The sequence below is a fragment of the Populus alba genome, chromosome 6 (genome assembly GCF_005239225.2).
Source record: "Populus alba chromosome 6, ASM523922v2, whole genome shotgun sequence".
NCBI classification, from domain to species: domain Eukaryota; kingdom Viridiplantae; phylum Streptophyta; class Magnoliopsida; order Malpighiales; family Salicaceae; genus Populus; species Populus alba.
The window spans coordinates 24,914,736-24,942,520 of record NC_133289.1 but is presented as its reverse complement, the minus strand read 5'-3'; the positions used below and the strand labels follow the sequence as shown (position 1 = coordinate 24,942,520).

Sequence of the window (27,785 nt, the reverse complement as noted above, 5' to 3'; positions counted from 1 at the left end):
TGCTAGCTAGTGGCCTAGAATGTTCTTATGCATGCAGCAGGTAAAAGCAGAACAAAGACGATACAAGGGAAGCTAGGATTATGTTTTTCCCGATCTTCTGGTACAAGAATGCCAATTCTCATTAGGACTTCACTTTGTTCCAAATGAGGACATAACCCTAAATTTTGGGATATGGCAACCCAATTGATCGAATTGGAGGCTGTCTCTATATAAGAGAGAGAGGCAATAAGAGTTTGATATTGGTGAGGCATATTAATTTCTATTGGTTACTAGCTAAGCAACAAGGTTTGTGAAAGAGAAGGGGGATTGACAATGGCTTTGTCTAAAACTTTGTGGCCATGACCCCTTTTACTTGAGTTATAATTGATCATGACTGTTAAACTTATTGAGATCAAACACAAAAAGGAGGCTAGAATTCTGAATAAAGTGTATATTATGAATGCATAGTCTTAACCTAATTACAAATAAAGTATATATAGGTTAAACTGAAAGTACTATTCTACCCTTAATAAATAAGACAACATAAATATTATTTAACATATCCCCTCAAACTCACGATGCGGCAGCTACAAGCATCGAGAGTTTGCCAACTAGAAAACAAAAACGAGATATGGAATGCGCCTTGGTAAAGAAATCTGCAATCTGCAATGAAGAAGGAACAAAGGGCAAAGTAATGGTTCCATGCTTGAGATGATGACGAGTAAGATGACAATCGATTTCAATGTGCTTAGTCCGCTCATGAAAAACCGAGTTGTGAGCAATCTGAATAGAACTCTGGTTGTCACAATACATAGGAGTAGGATGGGAAAAGGAAACTCCCATATCAGCAAGTAACCAACGTAACCAAATAATCTCTTTGGTAGTAGATGCCATGGCACGATATTCTGCTTCGGTGGATGATTGAGAAACAATAGATTGTTTCTTACTCTTCCAAGAAATAAGAGAATCACCTAAAAAGATACAAAACCCGGTAACAGACTTGCGATCTGTGGGATCACTACCATGATCAGCATCAGAGTATGCACGTAACTCCAAGGAAGAGGTGGATGAAAGTAAAAGACTTTGAAAAACTGTACCCCGAAGATATCGCAAAATACGAAGAACAGCTGCCCAATGAACAGTAGTAGGAGAAGCAACAAACTGACTAACAACATGAACAGCATATGCAATATCTGGACGAGTAATGGTGAGATATACCAAACTCCCAACAATAGTGCGGTATAAAGTAGGATCTATCAAAGGTAAACCATCAGAAGAAGAGTACCTTGTGTTAACCTCAATAGGAGTATCCACAGTCTTGTTATCAGTAAGTCTAGCCCGCTCAAGAATATCTGCAACATATTTCGACTGAGAAAGAAGGTAACCTCTAGGTGAGTATGCTACCTCAATACCCAGGAAATATCGAAGATAACCCAAATCCTTCATCTCAAATCGTCTAGCCAACTCTGTCTTCAAAACTGAAATACCATCAATGTCATCACCAGTAATAATCATGTCATCAACATATAAAGACAGAATGATACGACCTGCATCAGTGCACTTAATAAAAAGAGCAGAATCATGACTGCTAGAAACAAAGCCAAGTGACGAGATCACAATAGAGAATTTCTCAAACCAAGCACGGGGTGCTTGTTTGAGACCATATAATGCTTTCTTAAGCTTACAAACATATCCAGAGTCATGTGAAATACCAGGAGGGGGTGCCATATAAACTTCTTCTTGAAGATCTCCATTCAAGAAGGCATTTTTAACATCAAGTTGAGAAATATGCCATTGACGAATCGAAGCTACGGCAATAAGAGTACGAATAGTAGTCATTTTTGCAACCGGAGCAAATGTCTCCTCATAGTCCATACCATACTGTTGAGAGTATCCTTTGGCAACCAACCTAGCTTTATATCGCTCAATAGACCCATCAGAATTAGTCTTGATCTTATACACCCAACGACAACCAACAACACTCTTACCAGGAGGTAGAGGAACCAGATCCCAAGTATCTGTCTTATGCAATGCAGAAAGTTCCTCATCCATAGCTTGCTGCCAAAGCGGATCAAGAATTGCCTCTTTATAGGAAGAGGGCTCAACAAGACAATGAATAGAGGCTAAAAAGAAAGTAAATGATGAAGAATAACAAGAATAAGCAAAATCTGGTAGTTTTGTGGACTTACGAATACGGATGGACTGACGTGGAGGTGGATCCACAATCTCAGATGAAGCTTGAGGGGCTGTAGATGAGAATGGAGCTTCAGGTGTGCCAGAGAGTAAAGTACCAGTACCTGCAGAGTTATGAGTACAAATTGATCGAACATGGGGAGAGATATCAGAATCCTCAGAAAATGGATCTATACTAATAACATCAGATTTGGTCAGGTTATGAGTAGTGGATGGAATAGAAAAGAAAGGTATATGCTCAAGGAAGACAACATGACGAGACACATAAAGTTTCTGAGTTATTGGATCAAAACAACGATAACCCTTTTTACCTTCACCATAGCCTAGAAAAACACAAATAGCGGATCGAGAAGATAACTTACTTCGTTCTACATGAGGACGAAGAACGAAACAAGTACAACCAAAGACTCTAAATGAGGAATAATCAGAACATACCCATATAACTTTTCAAAAGGAGATAGACCCGAACTATGAGAAGATGGAATTGTATTAATTAAACTTACAGCAGTAAGAACAGCTTCTCCCCAAAACTCACTAGGAACAAAGGCAGACAACAAGAGAGAACGAGCAGTTTCAACAATGTGCCTATGTTTTCTTTCAGCAACACCATTTTGCTCAGGAGTATCTGTACAAGAAGTTTGGTGGATGGTTCCATCTAAGGCAAGCAATTGGCAAAATTTATTAGAGGTGTATTCCCCACCCAAATCACACCTAAAACATTTAATCACAGCAGAATGTTGAGTTTTGATAAGAGCTCGAAAAGCTGCATATATCTCAAAGAATTCAGAACGATGTTTCATTAAATAAACCCAACAATAACGAGTATGATCATCAATAAAAGAGACATAATATCGAGACCCTCCTTTTGTGGCAACAGGAGAAGGTCCCCATACATCAGAATGAATTAAATCAAATGGTGAAGAAGAAACAGAAATACTTCGATTAAAAGGTAAGGCGGAAAATTTTGCCAATTTACATCCACTACAATCAGAAATGTCACAAGTTTTCAAATTTCCTAAAGCTCCTGTGGATGCCAAAAATCTCAAACGAGAAGACGAAACATGACCTAGACGGGAATGCCATAAATAAAAACTAGAAGATGAAATACTCAAACGAAAGGAAGACAAATCAACTGTAGTAGTAGCAGCGGCAGCAGCAGCAACTGGCACTTTTAACTCATCCAAAATATATAGTCCATTCTCCCTACGGCCTGTCCCAATCAGCTTCTGAGACTGCAGATCCTGTATACAACAAAAGGAACCAGAAAACATGACTAAATAATCACCAGAATCACATATTTGACCAACAGATGCAAGATTCAATTTGAGTTGTGGAATAAGATAAACATTAGGGAGAGACATGTGAGGTGTGACAACAGAACCAACACCTGCTAAGGGCATTTGAGTGCCATCAGCAGTCATAACAGGAATGGAGGATAAAGGGGATATAGAGGTAAAAGATGAGGAATCTGGAGACATATGATGAGAAGCACCAGAATCCAAGACCCATTCAGAATGTGACATACCTGAGGAACTATGAGGCAACTGACCTATAGAAGAAGAAGCGGACATTGCTTGTGGCTGCAAGGAGAGAAACTTCTGAAATTGCTCAGCCAAAATATTAGGATCGGTAATAGAACTCGAGGAAGCTACTGCTGCAGTATTGTGGTGTTGTGGTTTATAACCCTGAGGTGGTCTATGAGCATTAGATTGTGACTGATTTTCAGGCTTCCAAGCTTGATTCTGATGTCTCAACTTAGGACACTGAGCCTTCCAATGACCTTTCTGCTTACAGAAGCTGCACTCATCGAAGCCAACCCTTGTGTGAGACTTATTCTGATGATTAGAGAATGACCTAGAAGGTACTGCTAGTACTGAAGGATTTGAAGCAGAAAGAATTCCTTTTTCAGAATAAGACTGAAAACGTATTTCTTCAGCCAATAACTCACTGACAACAGAGTCAACAGAAGGCAGTGGAGAACGATGCAGAATTGAACCTCTAAGTCCTTCGAAATCACTGCGAAGTGCTGTTAAAAACTGTACCAATCTTTGCTGCTCTCTACGCTCAATATAGGCACCACATGCCTTTAATTCTGTCGATTCAGTAAGAGCCAATTGATCCCAAAGATCTGTCATAGCAGAATAAAACTCTTGAATACTCATATTCTTCTGATGAAGAGCTCGTATGTCATTCTCTAATTGATACTGTTTTGCAAAATTTGATTGTGTGAATAACCTTTGCAGATGATCCCAAACCTCTTTTGCTGTCTCATATTTCGCCAACTGCGTACCTATTGAATGCTCAACAGAATTGTTGATCCAAGTAATGATCTTTGCATTATTTGCTTCCCATGTATCTATCAAACCAGCATCCCCCTCCTCAATATTCTTAGGTATCACATAAGTTCCACTAACATACCCCCACATCTTCTTACCCTTAAGGAAATTTCTCATTACATAACTCCAATATGAATAGTTCTTCCCATCCAACCTCACACTCACAGACTGAAGCGAATCATCTCTTTCAGTAGCCATAATCAACAATCACAAATAACCAGAATGCAAAAGTAGCGGAAGACAAAATACTCAATTGCAGAAACTAAACAAATATCTTCTCGAAATTATACGATTACTCCCAAAACACAAAACAAATTTGCAAAAACTGAACGCAGATACCAAATTGCAGAAGCTGAAGGGAAGACGAAATACCAAAATAATTGCAGAAACTGTCGAAATACCAAAATAATTGCAGAGACTGTCGAAATACCTAATTTTGCAGAAGCGGAAGACAAAATATCACTCCAAAAAAAAAAGTTGGATCCGCGAAGCTGTATTTGGGATTAAGCTTCGTTCCATAAAACCAGCTCTGATACCATGTTAAACTTATTGAGATCAAACACAAAAAGGAGGCTAGAATTCTGAATAAAGTGTATATTATGAATGCATAGTCTTAACCTAATTACAAATAAAGTATATATAGGTTAAACTGAAAGTACTATTCTACCCTTAATAAATAAGACAACATAAATATTATTTAACAATGACAACACAAGGGGAACAAATACACAGATAAGGCTAAAACATGCTAAAAATGAGTGAAAATAAATACTGTGAGAAAAGAAATTAAACTCTTAATAAAACAATACTACATCTGCCTTAAACTAATTATAATTATTAATTTGGCTTAATCCCTAATTAGTATTTTGAGGGTTTCAAGTTTATTTTTTTGGATAATCATCGAGAGAAAGAAAGGGTTTCAAGTTTTCATTATCAGAAATCATGGATCCATCTATATATAATGGTAGATGTGATAATGTCCTTTTGTAATATGCATGTTAATATATAATATATAATTAATTACGAGCCTTGTGTGTTGCCATCCTCTTGGATGATGTGGAGGTATGTATGAAAAATTTATTCAAGCATTTCGAAGTTTAAGATACCATATATATACATTAGACGTTGTAACAATATTTTTCAAATTGAATATTATATATTAAACCCCATATCTCATAGATCAAAGCTCTAATAAAAGATTTAAAAATATTAAACTCAATTATTTTTTTCATTTTCAAAACCCTATTCTTGTACGCTAATTTTCCTATATAAAATCATTTTGTGTTGAAAATAAAAGTAAATCAAAATAATAAATTCTCCTTAATTTGATAAATATTAATTTAAACCGACCTAACTAAATAAATAAATAAATAAACTCGATTGAATTCGGGTAATATTTAAAAGCAAAAGATGGTATTTAATTTTGGGTTAAAAAATAGATATTAATATCTCTTATAATCATTATGGGTAGAGAAGATAATGGAGACAGCACAGAGAGTGTTTTCGGCCAATCAAATTTGTGTTCATCCTTTGATGAATTAGCTAAGAGGAGAGGAGATCACGAGGTCCCCCCCAAGAAGTGGGAACTGGATGATCGATGGGGTGTCACGTGAAGTAGATCACGACAGTGCCTCGAAAACCACACAAGTCATGCCACGTGTCCAAATCAGATGTGTGGGGTGAAGAGTGTGGTCACGCACGTGGCGCGTCACTCAAAAGACACCTTCATGTCTCTTGCTGTTTTCAATTGCACTCGAAGGGAAATGCCTCCATCAATCTCCCCTATATATAAATGAGTTTTGAGCTAGGGTTGTGACCACAATGGCTTTACCTTAAATTTAAATCCTATGAGAATGAAAGTAAGAATTGACCTCCACATGCATTATCATTTTAATTTTGTGTCTTGTTCTGTCTCCCCGTACCAATTAATCAAGGGTTATCATTATAATTGTAATTACTTACGAATTATTGATTTGAATAAAATTATTAAACTCGGCTCATTTCATAACCCCATTTAAAACTTTGATTAGAAATTATTCTAGTTAATTTGCGTTAATATATCAAAGATGACATGTTTTAATTTTTTTTAAAATATAAACAATAACGTTTTTTAATCTAGTTAATTAAATCACATGTTAATCTCTTGGATTGAATATATTTGACTAAATTAACTTTTACTCTGTTTAATTAAAACTCGATGTAAGTGAAGTCCTAAATTAACAAATCACTAAAGACTGGACTTAATAATTGGGTTTGACTCCGCTTAGTTTCAAAATTACATGTTAAGAAAAAGGTAAGAAAAGGACACACGGAAACAAAAGGAATAATTCTCAAATTTGAAGGGAGACATCTTCATGTGCTAGGACACATGTTTTGTTGAAATGTTCTTGGTTTCAACATTTCAATGTCATGACTCTTAACCCATATTAAATGACTGTCCTCATATTTTTTTTAAAAAAATTAATCAATCTAAAATTAATCTAGTTTGATCTGATAAAACCTAATAAGTCAATATACAACCCGAGAAATTAAATCAAGTTAATTAAATCAAAACTTGATTTAGTTAAAAAAAAAACTCTTAAAAACAATGTTAATCTTAACCTTTTTTATAAATAAATAAAAAAAATCTGTTTTAAATTGAATTGAGTTGTGCTTAATTCACAATTTTATACAAAAATCCTGAACCTAGCAAATGAAGAGATTGTAAAGTTCTAATGGGCAGAAACATCTTAGCTAAAAAGGGTCTCGTGTCGTGTCCATTACAATTTAGAAGAAGGGTACTTGTATAGTTTGTAGAACGAGCTCAGGCTTGATTAACACTTAGAGCCCAGATAATGGTCCAAACTTCATCTACATTGTCTTGCGCAAAAGGCCCACATACAGGCAAATCCATAGCCATAGCCATAGCCATAGCCCTTCGATCGATTCAACTACTTTACAACTACCGTCAAAAGCAAACATCAATTATCTCATCCCACAGAAAGTCAAACATTGGGGGAAAGTGTTGACTTCAAGCATGCATAGGAACACGCAGAGAGAGAGAGAGAGAGAGAGCTCTTAAGCTATGCAGATTTAATTAAAAGATGAAGCTAAGAGTTTGAATTCCATCAACCCTAGGAAGAGAACGACACTAAATTACCCTTTAGCCATGCATGCTTCGTTCGTTCTTCACCCGTCATCCAGCCTTTGCTTATCCACTAACATATATAAAAACAAATCTGAAGAAATATTAGTCAAATTAACAAATCTTTTTATTGATGCACGGAGAGAAGGAACACCAATCAGAAGGGGGGGAAAAAGATTTCTTTTGGAATTTACAAGACCTATAATTGCAAAGTTTTCATCTCCCTCGTGCTCCAAGCAAATAAAAATTATTTATATAAATCAACCCAATGGATAACTATATGCATACAAAAACTAATAGTTATGAAGCAAAAGACCTAAAATCTATATAAAAAATGGTCAAATCAGGAAATCAATATGGTGTTAACTTGGTGAGAGAGAAGAAGTGAAAGAAAGCAACAATATTCAGATAATTAATCCTTTCTATAATAGTAATAATCAAAGCTTCATTGCCATTGCTGTTAACTTAGTGTCTTGAATGCCACAAAACCAGAGTTGTTGGCATTTGGCAACCAATTATCAGAAGAGCATGTCCACAAAAAAGGAGTAGAAGACAAGTCTTTCAGTTGTTCCAAGTCATGGAATCAAATACACGTGGTTAAAAACGAGATATATAATAATCAAGTTAAGTTTCATGCGAAGACCTAAGAATCACTCACGCATGGCATTAATTAAATTACAAATTAAAAAACTCATAGAAGTAAGTAATTATGCCAAAACCCTTATGCGATAATCCCCACTCTCTCAACCAACCAGTCGTCCTCCTGTAGATGAGAAGATGACAAAGATAATCAGTTAATTCTAAACCATAGCTGTGTTGTGGTGATGGCCAAGGAAAATCAAAGCAACCAGACTGTAGATCAGTTCCTCACAGACCACACCTAAGCGCTGTCATCAGTCATGGGCTTCCTTCTTGATTGCATCCATTGATAACTTCAATCCTCAATAATATTAGCAATTAAAATAGGCTACAACATATGATGACGAGAAGACAAAAATGGATAACACTGTGCGACCCACATTACAACATCTATGTCCATAGTTTTGTGCTATGAAGACAACGACCCGAAATCAAAACATATGTTTGAATTTCTCTTGTACTCCATCGAATCATATGTAGTTTGACTCATTAATGTTACATTTAGTTAATGTCTTGAGATGAGAAAGATTTTGGAAAAGATCATAGCAACGCCTAATGTAAAGCTTTCATAATGCATTCAGGCCATGTTTGTTTCTCGGAAAGGAGTTTTCGGAAAATCATTTTCCAAACTTTCCTGTGTTTGTTTGTCATTAGAAAAATTGGTCAACAAAAAACACTTTCCGGTCAACGAAAAACACTTTCTAATCAATTTCAGTCAAATAAATATTTGACTTGGTTTTTAGAAAAGTGTTTTTCCTTTAGCTGTGTTTGTTTTCTGAAAAGTGGTTTCCGGAAAAACACTTTCCAAACTTTCTTGTGTTTGTTTACCAGTAGAAAAGTTGGTCAATGGAAAACACTTTCCAGTAAAGGAAAATTTAGCTTGGTTTTCATGAAAGTGTTTTCCTGAAGAATTTGGGAGGAAAACACTTTCCAGAAGTTGTGAAAAATTTAGAAGTGTCATTATTTGCTGATTATATTAAATTTAATCCTCAAACTTTTGATTGCTATATATATTTTGTTTTGAATATTTATTTTTCAATTTCATCTCTTAAAATTTTATTTTTATATTAACTTTGGTCCTTATTTTTATAATTGCTATTTGCTTTTTTCCTTATCATATTTTTATTGAAATTTTTTATTTATTAAATTTGGTCCTTATTCTTTTGATTGTTACTTATTTTATTTGAAATAATTTATGAAATGTTGATTATTATTATTTTAATTTCTTCATCTTTCATTTTTTTTAAAATTTTTTAGATTTGATCTCTATTATTTTGATTATTATTTATTTTATTTGAGATAATTTATGAAATTATATTTTTTTTTCAATTTCATTCTCATTCAACTTTTTAATTTGTAAGATTTGTTCCTCATTATTTTAATAAACTTGAGAAAAATAAAATATTAATAAGTTATTTTCCAGCTCATTTTCCATGACATAACCAAATACTGGAAAGTGTTTTCCAACTCATTTTTCATTACACTACCAAGTATCAGAAAATATTTTCTCGGAATTCACTTTTCTGAAATTTACTTTCCCTGAAATTTACTTTAAAAAAAAAAACTACTTTTTAGCAAACAAACGGGGGCTCAATAATATTGAAAATTTTACTTTCAGTGAACTGAGTTCCTGGTGAAACTTTCCATTTCTCTTGGTAGTTCTTATTCCATGTGATGTGTGTGTGTCTCTCTCTCTCTATGCCAATTGGAGCTTTTTGATTCTTTTCCAGCTGCCAATGAAAAAACCTACTTTCAATTGATGTCTGTCTCCTTTTGACGGGCCAACCTTTTCCAGGTTTCGTCTCCTTTCTGTTCTTTTTGCACCCTCCTTGCTTCCTGGAGCCATTTTCCAGAAAGCACTTGAGAATGTGATGCAAATGAACGAGAAAGCTATCTTAAAGTCTCATATTTACTCCCAAATCAAGTAAATATGAGACTAGAAGGGCACTTGGAATTCTTTGAAAAAGAATTGCGAGCCAGTGCCCTTCTAGATTTCTTCTTCATGACATATACAAAACTTTATGACCCCCAACGGCCTTGGGGTCTTTGTTATATTTCCATATATAAGCCTATACAAAAGAAAGAAAGAAAACTTCTCTCATCTACCACAATGGATGGATATATAAAAAAGGAAACGAAAAAAAAAATAAAAATCCTTCATCGTTCCTTGTTTGTAATTTATAATTCTTTCAATTGGGATGAATTGACTTTCACCATTTTTCTTTTTTATCAACTAAATAATAATGTTATCATTGCAAAATGACCATCTTTCATGACAATTATACCATTAAAGAACAAGTAACATGTGATCGAACTAGCTTTTATAAAATATCTGCCCGAGGCGTGCATTATTGCAGCTCAAGTCGATTTCATGTTTCTTTGTAAGAAATATAAAGAAAAAGTGGTAGTCATGTCATCATGAGGTGCATGGACTGGAATTTTAAAGTGTTCTTACAATTTATTCACAGAAAATTGAATTTTAGTGCCTATTGTTTGATACCTATATCAGTATTTTAAAAACACTTGTTTAATTATATAAAAAAAGAACTATATACCAGCTTGAATGATAGTTATGACATATCTTTATTGATATATTGGATCTATCTATATTTATGTCTAATATCAGTAAATATATATGATAAATGTCACCAAAATTATCATAAATTAATATTGTCAACATAATAAAAGCAATTGTAAAATATCGTTCTTAAATATGCTAAAATGGCCCTTTTATTTGGATTTTTTTTATAAAATATAATTAATAATAAATTCATATTCATATTCATATTCAAAACCAGTTGCTCAAAACATTCTGTTTATCATATTAAATAATCATTACAATTTAAGATTTTAATCTTTTTTTTAGTCTTCAAAATCGTTTTACATGGTGATTGCTCAAATCACCTGTTTCTTTTTCCTATGACCGAAAGAAATATTTTCTCATATTTACTCCATGACTACTTGTTCATTTGCTTCTTAGTAGTGGTAATGGGGCCATCCTTTTAGCGTAAAAAGAAAGAGAAAAAAAAAATGAGATGATTTTGTAATTCACATATTCAACAATGCTGTGTTAGTGTAATCATCAAAAATATTTCCAGATAATGAGTGGTCACAATTTCCTCAGACCACATTCAAGAATCTCTCACCAACAGAAAGAGATCAATGAAAGTCGTAACAGAAGCCAAAGTAAATGAAGTTAGATGTAGACTGAAACAAAGGGCATTGCAAGATTTAAGGATACAGTGAGGATCAATGATTAAGATTAAATTTTATTTTGATTGCCAAAACCAAGAAAATAAAAGGACAGTACTGTGATACATCGCTAAAACTAACCAACCTGGAGTTGGGCACTTCCCCACGGAACTTGGAAGGAGAGGTTGAGACAGTTCAACATTTATTATGGCAGAACAGCTTGCACACATAGAAACTTTTCCAATCGGTTTTTTTTTTTTTTAAACATGAGAGGGGTTCAAACTCGAGAACTATTAGCCTGGAGGGCGTTGACATGAAAGCAACTTATCGTAGATTATTGGCAAAGGCATCTTCTGTCCATTACTCATCTGTTGAATCAAGAAATGAAAGCAATGACATGAAATCAAAACCTTGTTCAGCTTGAACGCATTTATTGCTAGTCCAATCTGCCTCCAACAATTCAGAAAACTCTGCTATTTCTCTTGGATTGCATCCATTAATAGACACACTACAATGATCACCATCTACCTGTATGGTATTAGTGGAATGATTAGCAGTACTAGTTATATCATTGAGGCCACTTAACTTTGGGAAGTCTGGATCAAGAATCTTGAAGAAGTCTTCCATATAATGAAAATCCATCAAAAAGCTGGACAAATTGTCATTATCCCCAGATGCTAACCCCTTGCTTGATGATTCATTTTCATGATGTGTGTTGGATGGTGCCATTGCAAGAGTACTAACTAGATGATCTTGAGCCATATTGTTTTCTTGTAATGCAGTAGTGGGAACAACCACCCCAGTAGTGCAGTTCTGTGATTCAATGGTCTGATTCTTGACATTTGATGCTGCTGCCCCATTTTCAGATCCTGATGCTATTTGTTTCCTATCAACTCTAGGCTGCTTCCGAGATTGCGAGCGCTGTGCCTTCTTAGCGATATTGGTGTGCCAATAATTCTTTATTTCGTTATCTGTTCGTCCCGGAAGCCGTCCTGCTATCAGAGACCATCTGGTGGAAAAAGAAAGAAAAAGGTTAACTGAGTATCACCTATCCATCTTCATTAACAACATACTCAATCCCTTGAAAGAAGGAAATAATGCATGTACACAGCACCTGTTGCCTAAGAGCTTATGCAGCCTGATAATGAGGTCTTCTTCATCATCTGAGATGTTGCCTCTCTTAATATCAGGTCTCAGGTAATTCATCCAGCGAAGCCTGCAACTCTTCCCACATCTCTTAAGTCCTACGACATGCATGTAGGCATCAGACACAGTTCAATTGTCCAATCCTAATAACATGCAATGACTCATGCACAGTATATATGTATAGAACATGTAAGCATAAATGGTTTCTTAATTACCTGTTTCTTTGACAATATTGCTCCATTTACCTTCACCATGGATCTTGACATAATCCACAAGCATTTCATCTTCAGGAGGTGTCCATGCTCCTTTGTTCATACCATCCGCTGAGCACCTCGGCTTTCTTCCCATCTCTTGCTGTATCTCACTCCTAGCTACTCGATGTCCTTTGGATGTCTGGATACTTGGTACTACTGGCTTTTATTATTGATAGTGTGTATAGAGTCGATGCCCAACAGTGCGAGATGACTTTTATGGTATTGAATCGAGCCACTTATACATGCCACAGATAGCATGAGCGTCCAAGCTATAAAAAGGACCACTTCATCACTCATTATATAGGAAAGGACCCCCAGGCATTGATTAAATTTTATAATCAAATTTGCCAACGTGCTTTTGCTTCCAATTAATTAGCACCTAAAACGACAGTGGTCAAGTTGCACAAATAACGACAACTATTCTCTGTCATACACTATTTTTATATTGCTGAAATGTTTTGTTTCAAATATAAAAAGAATTAGAATTTAATTAATTGAAGAGGCTAGCTAAAACATTTCACAAAACATAATTAAATATTTATTGTCATTATCATATATTATCGAATGGATCTTTCCTAGCTTGCATCTTTCATTTTTGGATTGTTTTATCAATTGTATAAAATAATATGAGTTATCACAAGTCTCCAAATTAAATAATTTTTATTCCATTAATGGGGTGTTTTAATTAATTAATAAAAAGTAATTCAGTGACCCCACCTTTAATACAGAAATAATAAAAACAAACAAAAAACAAAACCAACAAATTGTATTTTATTTTTTCTCAAGATCTTGGATGGGTGTTACGTGTAGTGTCAACCATGGTCTCCACGTCGCATGCCCTCCCTTGTTTTTTTCTGCCATTAATGTTATTTCTCAGTATGATTTTTTTTTTTCCATTTCGTGATTAATTATAATTATAAAATTCAACCACCCTTCCATGTTTTCTCTTCTCCAGAACTAACATTTGGCCATTTCGAGTTCTGGAGACTAGAAAGTTGGTTGGCTTCTATCAGTCCACAATACAAGAAACGAATAGCGATATACTCAGGGAATTGAAAGTTTGTTAGTTAGCGACAAAAAAAGACTCCAACCATCACTCAATGATCCATGCTTTCTTTGTCCTCGGCCTCTCTCTCAAATCTTCTTCTCCGTGACGTAAATCTAAGTGCCCACATCTTGGACTTTAATGTTGGTCTTTGGGGGTGTTTGTGGGGGTTAAAGGAGGGTGGTGGGGGTGCTTAATTTTTAATGTCAAGAGAAATTGCTATTCATCAAGAACTCTGTATAATTATGATAATTGAGATGAACTGACTCAATGATGCTTCTTGTCGCACTGCATATGGATATGAGCACACCAAGTTATCCTCAGAGAACAGGCAAAAAACCTCTTCGTGCAAAAACTGATGCCTTGCACAACACTTTGCCATTGATAGTGCATGTGCATTTAAAACGTTATGCCAAAACATTTGCAGAAAAAGAACAAGTAAGAAAGAAAAGAAAAACATATGATCAAGATCCTCAATGGAATCATTACAGAAGAAAAAACATGGAAAAAAAATATTCCTCCCAAATCTGTTCTGTCTGGTTATAGAAGAAAGTCAGTTGAGGATTGCAAACCAATTAAACCACACAATTCGTTGAGGACTCCTTACCAATTTGAACCACACGCTGACTCCAAGTCCCTTTATTCTATAGAAAATCTCCAACTGATCTGATTGTGGGGGATGTGACCATCTAGGCTGAGCTTCCATTATTAGAATTAACCAAAATACACACATTTGGGGAATAGAGTCATAGAGATGCGTGTTCTTTCATGGCAATGATTGCTATCGTTGAATCCGCACTAATCTAGACGTAAAAATTGAATACATTTTGATCCATATCATAAAAATTATTTTTTATACCATTGGTCATTTCATGCACATAAAAATATGTACGTAGTCATACTTACGAAAAAAAATTAATAAATATAAATAAAAATATCAACAAAAATAATTTTATTAATAAATTACGGTAAATTTTACAGATAAAATATTTCTATATATGTCCCCTTCAGTATACACTCGATGAAAAAATTTTATCGGTGCATACTAAAATAATTATATTAGAAAAAATAATATATATATAAAAAATACATGTAATACTTACAAGTCATATTAACAACACAATAAATCTGTTGCTAAAATTCGTAAGTAGTTTTTAAGTTATAACCTAGCAATCACCCCCTCCCCTCCCCCTTTTCTTTTTATTTCTTTCCTCTTTTATTATTTTTTTTTTTGTAAAAAACAAAAAAAAAATCACTAACTACCTGCTCGTTTTATGTGATCATGAAAAAGAAGGAAGCTGCAAAGTTTCTCGTGCTAGCTAGTCTAGTTGTTTAGCTGGAAATCAAGCAACATTACATATAATTATTATTTTTTTGTTTTAACTCATTTTTAAAATGTTAATTTTTTGGCATTTTGATAAGTATATGTAATTTGTTTGTGTGTTTACTTGTTTTATAGCTTTTCTCATATAAATTTGTTGTATGAATGTATGATTTATACATGTTAGGGTTTGTTTGATATTTTAAAAAATTATATTTGTTTGTAATTTGATAAATATGATTTTAATTTTGTGATTTAGGTGTTTTGTAATGAAATAATTAATGACTCATTTAATGTGTGCATTTTATATTTTATCAATTTTATTGTTAAGTTGAGAATTTCAATAAATATGGAGGAATTTAAATTTTTTCCTAGAAAATTGATAATGATTTAAGGGTGCTATTAAAATATATTAAATAAGTTTGAGTTAAATCAATGTTAGATAATTTATTTAATTCACATAATTAATTGATATATGTTTCCATCAATATTCTATATAGATTTGATATAAATAATGAATAATCATTTTTGAATGTATTGAGTTTCACCCAAAGGGTTGCACCTAATAGATTATTGTAATGGGTTTGAGCTTTTTATTAAATACTTACTATCTAATCCTAGAAATATTAATAGGGGTGGTATTAGAAGTCTATGTAAGATGTGTAAAAATAATAATAAAAAAATTCAATTCAGATGTTGTAATGATGTATCTTCTACAAAAAAAGATTCATAGAAAAATACTTATATTAGTTTGCACATGAGAACCATATGTTCCTAACGAGACCATGATAAAAAAAAATATATGGTTGTGTTAACTTCTAGTTCTAGCAATATGCATGGAGTTGTAGATGATAATAGTAATCCTTATATAAATATAATTATGAATGTGATGAGAATGAATCAGGGTCATGTAGGTGAATGTCCAAATCATAGATGAAAAACCAAATGCAAGCACGACCAAGTTTTTTAATCTTTTGAAAGATTCTAATAAACCATTATAGGATTAATGCATAAATCACAATAAATTATCGATTGTTGCATACGTATTCACCATCAAGTTAGATCATGGATTGAGTGAGGTCGGTTATGATATAATTATTGAATGAATGAGAAGCATTTTACATAAAGGGAATAGGATGAAAGAGAATTTCTATACTTTTAAATCCATGATGAAACCCCTTTGGCCTATGATACTAGAAAATTGACATGTATCCAAACTTCTACATGTTGTACTACTTTGAAAATACATATTTGACCGAGTGTAGAGCATGTGAGCATGTTCGTTATAAACCCAAAATTGGCAAAGGAAGGATTTTTGTCTTATATAAAAAAACTTGTATACTTTCTAATCACTCCTAGAATGCAAAGGTTCTTAAATTAAATATATTGGGTACCTCACACCCTCGAGTTGGAAAGTAAATGCATAGATGAAAATCTTTGTTTAAGTTAATTTTTGTATTGGAAGTATTGATATTATGCTATTATATTGCTTGTATGTTAAGAAACTTTAAAATATTTAAATTATTTTTTTGTCGGGTATGTAATTAAGGACAACACCCTTACTTTAACAAGTAATATAGTTTTGTTGTATTTATATTTGAATGTGTTTGTGTCCTAAGAAATTAATGTTTATTGTGAATAAATTAATATTTAAAATTATGTATATGAAATCATACAATGTTAATTATTAAAAAGATTGAAAAATTTAACAGTGTATTTTCGACTGATGAAGACTCTATTAGTCAAGGAAAATTCAACTTAAAGAGGAAAATGTAAAATTTAATGTTTGAGGACTTAATTAGAATTTTTTAAGGATCAATTGAATTTATTAATGGCTTAATTGTAAGAAAATTCATCTTTTAAAGTCAATTTGAGTTTTAATTGGAAGAAATTAAAATCTAAGGATCAAATTATAATTTTTAAAATTATTTTTAGAGGATCTACCCATTTCAAATTTAATGTATGGTTTAAAATGACTTCACCTAAATTACAAATATTTACGTGGCTGATGGTCCAAAATCAACTTTTTACAGATGACTTTCTTCTTAGATGTCTATTATTAAGGGAAGAGAAATCCAAGTGGATTAAGATTCCAGTTTCTCTTTGATTTTACATAGACTATTAGTGTGGTTCAAATGTAGTAAATCTAATTTTAGATACACTAGTAATGATCTCATTTGTAGTGTGGACGAATTTGAGATGTGAATAAATACATATCACTAATTCAGGTACTCTTTCCTATTATGTTTTTTTTTTCCTCTTATATTATCTGTAACCTATATATTTTATCTTCTATTAAATGGTTTTTAACTCTTAAGGAGTCATCTTTAAAATAACAATCTTTTGATTAATATACTAAATTATTATTAAAAAAAAAACGTTTATTTCATGTCTTTGTTAGGTAGAAAAACTTCAAATAGTTTGACAATAATTCGGAAAGAAGACAAGGTGTAGTTTGTATTAAAAAATAATTAAATACAAGTTCAAAAGAAATGAACAATAATTTCCCATGCACTCACAGGGTCGGTGGCTGGTGATGTTTATAAAGAGACAAGACAATTGTTTGAGTTTAAAAAAAGAAAAACGTTTTGCCTGGGTGCTTTATTGAAATGTCATTCACCTCTAAAAACATCAAATAACATAAAACAAGCGTAGATTTTTTAATATTTTTCTTCAATCCATATTGTTTAAGAATATCTCAATATTACCCTTTCATCAGTTTCCAAATAGCTTCGATATTACCCTTTCAGTTTCCAGAGCCTTTTATGTTACAATTTTAAATATTTTTGTGAGCTAGAGGTACTGTAATATGTATGAGAGTTTAAGGGGGAAAAAACAAGAGAGAAAAGTGAGCAAATATGAGAATTCATCTTTTTATTAGTTATTTAGTAGTAAATGGCATGATTGAAACTTCTTAAAAACTGTATATGTAACATGAAAAAGTGTTAATTCTAGAGGTCGAAGTGGGATGTTAATGAATCTACAGGGATCGAAATGAATTTTTTCCCTCCCGAATCTTTCTACCTACCATTTATTTATAAAGCAGATTGACACGGGTGTCGAGACACGTGTAGAAACAGGTGATTAATTAATGGACAGAGCTCTCAGAACCATGGATGGCCGGTCACCTCTGTAACCTGCCTGGGCTCACGTTTTCTCCAGCTACTGTATGGCACTTGCTCTGTAATGCATATTAATTTCCTCATTTTCTTGAGATTTAAATATTTTTCTCTAAATTATCACCATTCATGAATTTATTAAAAACTATATTATATTAACTTAATTTTTAGTTTTTGTTTGCATTGAAAAAATCACAGAAAAAAAAAGCTTTTATTAAATTCACTCGATTCTCCTTAAAAAATATATTCCCACTAACCCACTACTTATCTTGGCTACAATGAAGAGAAAGATATATAAAATGCAAGATTTATTACTAAAGTCGAAACTAGTTGGATGGATTTACAATTATAAACAACTTTCCTCTCGCGCGCGCGCGTGTGTTTCTATATATATATTAAGCAATTTGAGTCACAAGAAAGTCTTTAAAATTTCACGTGCTATGGTCCACTTGTATACTTTTTCTTCACCATTAACTTTCCATCCTAGGCTGTCGAATTGTATATATAAAAATGTGATGATTGATGAAGCCAAGAAGAAGGAAGGAAGGAGTGCTTGAAAACAAAAACAAAAAATGATAAAAGTTTCTGGTTCATAAAAAAAAAAAAAAAAAAAAAAAAAAAAAAAAAAACCTTCATTGACGGTATACATTGTTAAAAATAATAGACTCTATGATCTGAGAAGGACAGTACAGTACGAACGTACACCAGCTGCATGAAATTATGGCCTTTTGTTTGGATCGTAGGAAACGACGTCCGGCCGGTAGCTGAGATATCGAATCCAATTCCAGAACCACACGCATTTTAAGGTCGGACACCGTTTTTTTTTATTCGTTTTTTCTTGGAATTCGAAACCTTACCCTTTTTTATTATGCCCCAATTTCAAAGCTTTCAGTGACGTATTGGGATTTCGAATGGAGTTTCTTGGTGACACAGGAGGAAAAACATTATAGCCAGGATCCATTTGGTATAGTATTTCATTTAAATAAAATTATTAGATAAAAAATTGAATTGAAAAATCACAAGATATACAGTCCATTTAGACTATAGTTTCGTACACAATTATTCCAACAAAAAAAAAACAAGAATTTAGTAGTAGATATGCCAAGGACTTGTATCTTTTTAACATATGGGCTTTCCAACCCCAATATACAAGTAGAAGTGAGTGACTGGAAATCACAAGTTCATATTTCCCGTGGTGATTTGATTCTTGAGAATAGCCATAAATTCATAAAAAGGCTGTTTCGTCACAGCTCAAGTTCAATCACAGCACTCATGAAGTTGAGTACAATGTCAGAAAAAGCTAATATTTTGAAGAGGCTGTTTCGTCAAGAAGCGAGGAGGAAGAAAGTAGCCGGCTGCAGCACTCACCCCATAAGGTACTAGTCACCATCCAGACACCTTCCTCAACACTATCGAATTAATGCTTACACCTGCACATCTCAGCACTTCTGGCTCTGAGCTGAAGGGTTGTTTTCATTTATTTTTATTTTTTTTATAAGCCAAATATAGCAAGAAGGACGTGAAAGTGGGAATGGAAATGGAAAGAACATGAAGGCAAAAGGAATCGTACCGCATGACTTGCGGATGAGCTTGTCGGTGGTCGATCACCAGGCTCCTTGGAATGAAACAAGAACTCTATCGCGGCAATGTTAGCATCATTTTTTACATTTTCTTTTGTTTTTGATCACTCGATAGTACAAAGAATATTCAAGCTAGTTTGCATGTTAATGGCGAATGATTTAGTTAATGTTTTAAGATGTATAGAAGTTACTCGTGCAGAAGAGATAAAGAATACATTTGATTGAAGAAAAAAATAAAATATATTTTTAAAATTATTTTAAAGTGAGTTTATATTCCATATAAAAAAACATTAAGATGACAAAAAAAAAAAAAAAAATTAAAGTATGATTTACTGCGCCAGAGATCACGTGTGTCCTTAGTGTTCATTATTTAAGATACGTGGCAGAAGTTTATATGTTGAGATTAGCGTACACAAAAGTGGTAGTTGGTACATGAAGAAGATGTAGCGCGGAAATATCACTTAATTAAGTCTTTTTGCTTGCTGGAAAGTGAATTTTTTTAAAAAAATAAATTTTGGAAAAAGTAAATTTTTAGAAAATAAATTCTGAGAAAGTATTTTTCGATGTTTGGTAGTGTTATGAAAAATGAACTGGAAAACACTTTCCAGTGTTTGGTTGTATTATGGAAAATGAACTGGAAAATAATTTATTAATGAATTAATTTTTTTTTTTCAAATTTATCTAATATATATAAAATATTTAATCACTTAAAATAAAAAAAATAAAATCTAAAATGTATAATGATGAATTTTTTTTTTATTATATCTTATATTCATACATAGCTTATTTTATAAAATATAACTATATATATCATATCATATTATAGAGAAAATAAGCTTGTGAAATATTTTTTACTATTCCATGAAACCATTTATAATTCCATTACGTACGAAATACATCCGACAAAAACTATAGTTTTAATAATATTTTTAGCATGTAATAAAATTGGATAAAATATTAAGGTATAAAATTCACTCTAAACTAGTTTTTTTTTTTAAATGTTAAAAAAATAGCACACTTAAAAAAAAAAAAAAAAAAGGTTCCCGCAGGCAAGTGAACAGTGCAAGAGAACTGCACTATTCACTATTTTTGAGTGAACAGTGTACGCAATACACTGTTCATGTTAATTGCACTGTTCATCGAAGAGTGCAATTAACATGAACAATTAAAAAAACATGAAAACACGTGATTAGGCCTACCTCTGGCCACTATCTTTATGAAAGGAAAAAAAAAAGAAAAGTGTTTTCTTTTGTTTATCAAAAGGAAAACACTTTCCTCAGCTAAAGTTACGTTTTCTGTTTTGACCGGAATTAAGTTTCTGTTGACTAGTTTTCCGTATTGGTGCCAAACACTGGAAACTAAGGAAAACAAATTCCAGAAATTAGTTTTCCTTGAAATAAGTAGAGCATAAAGAAAACTCCCATCTCCACTCTTGCTTAAATCCTCTCCCTTTCTTGAGAGTTAGTTTTTTGGAATGTTAGTGGCAGTTGGGTGACTTTCAAGTGTACGTAGACAAGAGCTTGATTGGAAAATCTAAGTATAAAATAAATTATGTCAAAAATATTAATTCATATGTCATTAGGTTTCGTTTGTTTGCAGGAAAGTGAATTCCTTTTGGAAAGTGAATTTCGAGGAAAATGAATTCCTGGAAAGTGAATTCTGAGAAAGTATTTTTCAATGTTTGGTAGTGTTATGGAAAACACTTTCCAGTGTTTGGTTGTATTATAAAAAATGAACTGAAAAATAATTTATTAATAAATTAATTTTTTTTTCAAATTTATCTAATATATATAAAATATTTAATCACTTACAATAAAAAAATGAAATCTAAAATGTATAATGATGAATTTTTTTTTATTATATCCTATATTCATACATAGCTTATTTTATAAAATATAACTATATATATCATATCATATTATAGAGAAATAAGCTTGTGAAATATTTTTTATTATTCCATGAAACCATTTATAATTCCATTACATACGAAATACATCCGACAAAAACTATAGTTTTAATAATATTTTTAGCATGTAATAAAATTGGATAAAATATTAAGGTATAAAATTCACTCTAAACTAGTTTTTTTTTAAATGTTAAAAAAATAGCACACTTAAAAAAAAAGAAAAAAAAAAAAAGTTCCCGCAGGCAAGTGAATAGTGAAAGAGAACTGCACTGTTCACTATTTTTGAGTGAACAGTGTACGCAATACACTGTTCATGTTAATTGCACTGTTAATTAAACAGTGCAATTAACATGAACAGTTAAAAAAGCATGAGAACGTAGGATTGAGCCCACTTCAGGAAAGTGTTTTCCAAGAATAAAAAGCGAAAAACACTTTCCTAAGCTTAGAGTTACATTTTCCTTTGACCGAAATTTAATTTTTTTTGACTCACTTTCCATGTATTTACCAAACATGGAAAAATGAGGAAAATGGTTTCCAGAAAAGTAAATTCCTAGAAATAAACAGGCCTAAATTATAATGTTACTTTCACGTGTATTAACATCTTTTCTTAAATTAGAAAAGAAAAGTATACCTGTAAAGTTGATATAAAATATTAGAACTAGAGTAATGAACAAAAATAAAATAAAATCGGGTGGAGAATAAATTAACAGTACTTGAGGATAAAATGTAGAGTACAAAACTATAGTTTGATTTATAATTGATGTGATATCACAACACAAATTGTTCGTGCATGCATGGAGGGAGAGAATTAGATTAAATGACTCAGATTCGATTCTATGTAAAAATAAATAAATCTTGTGATGGATGATTTATTTTTATTTTTATTATTATATTGTTTATTTATTCAATGTAGAATATATATATATATATATAATACTCCTCTCATTCGTGGTGATATATGGGCTTTAGTATCTTTGAAAACTCTAACTAGATGACACAATGCGCTAAAGAATTTTCTCAAAAAATAGTTAGATCTTACATTCTATACTTTTTATTATATAAATTTGATTTATTGTTTGTGTTCACAAATAAATTGATCATAATTTCTTATACGTCCCATATGACACAAAATAACCCACATTAAGGTAAATATATATATATTTCTTCACAAATAAATATTTGATCATAATTTCTAAAGCGTCCCATATGAGACAAAAATAACCTATATTAAGGTAAAAAAAACATATTTCTTCACAGTAAAATCTAAGAGAGAAGAAAATCGATGAATGGTAGAGAAAATATGGCAAAGAAATTATAGATTCTTCATGTTTAGTAAGTACTGTACTAACTAAACAGTGTAAAAGTAATTCTAAGCTTTTCTGTTCGTGTTTCTTTTTGGGTTGATGAGGCCCTTTGGCCTTAACTTTGCCTGACTCTGTACTGGCTCTGTGCAACTTTGTTGAATCGAAAAGTCCATGTGCAGGAATGTTCGTCTCCATTAGAAGATGTGAGAAAGAGACGAAGGACAATACAAGGAAAAGGAGGTAATTTAGGTCAATTAAAGGGGCTGGCTGGCTGGCTAGCTGTACCTTATCTAATCAATGGAGATATCTCACACCACTTCTCATCTTTTGTCGAAGTAACATGCAAATTAATGCTTGTGCGCATGGTTCATGCAAATGCTTTGAATATATGCCACGCCTTGAACTAAGATGTTTAAAATGTTTAAGAGTAATTTCTAATTTAATTCCTATGTTTTTTTTAATGATTTTGTAAGCTAGTTCCTGCTGTTTTGAAAATCATAAGTTGGTTTCTTGACCGCAACTAGCTGTTATTTATTCTTTATGATTTATAAATTGTCCTTTAAGAATGCGATTTTAATTTTTCAAATTTGAATACCAAGGAAAGATATTTTAGAGAAAACAAAGTTAATTTTTCAAGAAAAACCACTAGTTGAAAGAACCAAGTAAGTAATAAATATGAAAAATATAGGATTCAACGTTGGATTTTTTTCAACCAAAGGGATCAGCTAATCATTTCACTAAAAATACAGAGAGATCAAATAAAGATTTGCTCAATATTTGAAGAATTAATGATTTATATATCCCATTGCCAGTTCATCATGCATCTCCCTTAACAGGTGGACATATCAAGGAGGGTCTGATCGATCCAGCATTAAATTAATGGTGGCCTTTTGTTGGGGTGGTGGGAAGCGGATGGCAGCTGAGATAAGGACAAGTTACTCATTCGAATCCATATCTAGAAACTACGGATAGCAAACACCCCATTGCTTTGTTCTGAGTTTCAAATTGCAGGAAGTAAAACATTTGTGGAATAAGATAAATACAGCAACGCAACGTTAAAAACTTTAAAATGAAGAAATAATTTTATCAAGTGTTTTCATTTTTATAGGGATTTGTTTTTGTATAATTACTTCTAATAATACTAAATTACAAGTTTTTTTTTTTATAAATATAAAATTCTAGATAATTAAGGAATTAAATTAATACAAAAAAAAATATATAATCTGAATAGAAATTGTATTATGTCAATTGATCCGGCCAACCATCTTTGAATCGATCAACCAATTCATTTAATCTAACCGGTGAATCAATTCCTCTATTTTTTAGAAAAACCAAAATCTAGCTTACTTTCAATACAAACAACCACACAATTATTTGCAGTGTTGTGGCAACATCAAAGATAAAAAAAAAATGTGGTGGTGATTGTGTCTAGTTTAAAATATTTTTTTAGAAATACATTAAAATAATATATATTTTTTAATTTTTTAAAAATTATTTTTGATGTTAATATATTAAAATGATTTAAAAACTTAAAAAAAATTATTTTTAATAAAAAAACAAAAAAATTTTAGAAGCGCAAACGGGCTCTTAATAGATTAAGTCCATCCATTTGCTCAAACTTCATGAATCCAGCCTCATCCTGCCATGGGGAAGAATAGTGTTTGGGAGAAACAGATAACGTTCTTTTCCAAGGGAGTCTGCCAAATTTAACACAGTCCATTACCGATCGAGGAGACGAGAGAGGGAAAAGTAGTCGCTTAGAACTTGCTATGCTAAATGATTTCTGGGGAAATAATCTCTCTTCTAATCAGGCCATAGCTTGCTTCTAACAAGGCAACTAGTCAATCCTTTCTGCTACATGGAATAAAGGAAGGGATTTCAGTGTACTCCCCACATGCTTGAACATTGATGCAGACGCCATGTATTTCTCGGAGAAAGAGGAGGAAAAGAATAGTTGATACGCCAAGCAAGCACCCGAAGCAACAGGGACATTTAAGATTTCTTTCTCTGCCTCATGCTTTGAAAAATAACTGTACCTTTCGTCCTCGTACATAATAATCTTTAGACAATCAAATGCATCGTAATCTTTAGCCCTATCTTTTAGCTAGCCTAATATATCATTAGGGTACCCTAAATGTTAATAGTAAACTCTCTGTCTCCTCTAAAACACTTTGCTTTTGTATTCGTCTAAGATTTTCTGTACTATAGGTCTGAATTTCTATGCTCGTACCTCTTTTCGGTGAACTAAAATATGTCTCGAGGTTGTGGTTGAGGTTGAAAATGAGTGTTTATGGGTTGTTGGTGAGTGTGGCTTTAATTATTTTTTTAAATTCTTGTTTTTAGAAAAGTTTTAAAATAATATATTTTTTTTATTTTTTTAAAATTTATTTTTGATATCGGGATATTAAAATAATTTAAAAAATAATAAAATATTAATTTAAAACAAAAAAATATATTAAAATTCACTGTCAAACACATGTTACATGTGTTTGGAAGCCAAATCAAGGGCCCTCCATTTTTTCGATTCTTTGCAGGGACAACGGGTCAATGAATCTGTTCAGGCTAGGCTTGGCAAGCCCAAGCATGCTAGGCCTGCCTTGCCTGATCAATTTTTTCTTTTCTTTTCTTATTTGTTTAGTTATGTTGAGTAAAGTTATTTTAGAGTCTTTGAAAAATGAAATTTCAAAAACTTTATTAGTTTATTATTTAAATATTCTTAATAAATTTACAGTTAATTATTATTTATTTTTCTCATATGATTTTATAAAAAAACTTAAGGAATTCTTTTTGTGTGGAATATGTTATTACAATAAATTATACTTATTTATTTGATAATAAAATAATAAAGATAAATAAATAGTTTTTTTTAAAAAAGTAAATCCATGAGATAGGTAAGGAAAAATTAATACAACACTAAATTTGGATTAAGTATATGAAATTAAATGAAAAAATATTTTTTTTCCTATAATGGAATGTATTTTTTGGGGGGTAAAGTTGGAAGTAAGGAATGAGAGAGATTTGGTCATTATTTCTAGCATGATGTGGTCATTATTTTTTTGTTCAAAATTTAGGAGGTGTGTTTTTTTTTTTCAAGGCAGTGGCAATGGCTTGCTATGAGTTCATTAACCTTAAATATAGATAAAAATATATTTTTTATTTATAAAATAGAGTTGAAAGTTTTATTATTTTAAAAATTTGAATATGTTAGTTCGATGAGCCTTTTAATTTTAGTCACAAAAATAAATTTGAAAATATGCTAACTCCAAAGTATTATCTTTACATAAAGATACTAGGAAATATATATATTTGTTTTATTTTCTTTTCTTTAAAAATACTAAGATAAACATTTTTATTTTGTTTTTTTATCATGCTAAAACATGCAAGTCTTTCTCAGAAGCTTGGCCGTATAAAAATTTAAAATAACTTGATGTGATAAAACAAAATAGAAAAACCACGTTGCTAATTAATAAGGTTATGTCCCCATAACTTCCTCTACCATGTTACATATTTCTTTCTTTCTTTGGTTAAATACCCCAATCACGTGTTTTTATCTCATATATATATCAACAAATCAAGGATAGGGAAAAGGAAGAGGATCAATTTGACAATAATGCATCAATTTTCAATAGCACCAAACCAACTAAAGGCAATAATTCTAAAGAAATAATATATATATATATATATATATATATATATATATATATATAAAAGAAGAAGAAACTTTCACTATATATTATGCCTTTTTCTTTGTACTACTTTTATTAACAAGAACGAAATCCTAATCCTAGCTAGTACTGAAACCTTCACTTCTATGTTAAGTTTTGTATGAACCCAAGATTCCACGCCAAGACCCTAACACCAGACGTTAGTTATTTAGCAAAAGAAAACTCAAGTCGATCTGTGATCTTAGCAAAACAACTAAATAAATAAAGACGCTATATGGAGTCTCTCTACACTCATGATTTCTCTAAGATGATCATGCTTCCTGTACTGAGGACCTACGCAAGCTAAACAAGACTATCTATGGAACTCTTTATAAAATGGGATCAGGTTTAAGAACAAAACCTTATATATATTACCGTGGATATATCCCTTTTTTGAGGGATCACTGTTGCTGCTTCACTGCGGCGTTGATGTTGCTAAGATGGTTCCTTGGTCCTGACTGGAGACTGGTGGCTGGCTCCTTCAGGAAGTTTTTGTTTAATTATTCCGTTGGTAATTCTGCCGATAATATTTAATTTAAATTTTTAACTTCGTAAAAAGTTTTCAGAAACCGTCAACAATTACCGATGATTTTTCAATCCGTCGGTGATTTCGTTTGTAATATTTAAATGAAAATTTTAAATCAATTGATTTTTTTCAGAAAACCGCCAAATAACACCGACGACTTTTTAATCCGTCGGTGATTTTGTCCGTAAATAACAACAATTAATAGTGCAATTAGAAAGTGAACAGTTCTGGAGTTCTCTGGAAAATACCGAAGGAAAATATCGTCGGTGATTCCCTTTGTAATTGACATGATGAATAATGTTCACAGTTTACCAACGGATTTATCGACGGAATTTAGTCCGTCAGTAATTCCGTTGGTAAAAATGACACGTCATCATTTTTTTTTTTGCTTTGTTTTATTTTTTTTCCCACGGTAAT

The 27,785-nt window shown here is 32.0% G+C and overlaps 1 protein-coding gene across 1 annotated transcript; it reads right to left on the bottom strand.

Moving 5' to 3' along the window:
• Positions 1 to 11,514: 11,514 nt before the first annotated feature.
• Positions 11,515 to 13,137, bottom strand: LOC118057986 (uncharacterized). Its single transcript, XM_035070716.2, has 3 exons — positions 12,825 to 13,137; positions 12,578 to 12,707; positions 11,515 to 12,472 (listed from the first exon to the last, which is right to left on the bottom strand). Exons 1-3 carry the CDS (start codon positions 12,955 to 12,957, stop codon positions 11,824 to 11,826), a joined length of 912 nt encoding a protein of 303 aa, XP_034926607.1. The 5' UTR covers positions 12,958 to 13,137; the 3' UTR covers positions 11,515 to 11,823.
• Positions 13,138 to 27,785: the final 14,648 nt, after the last annotated feature.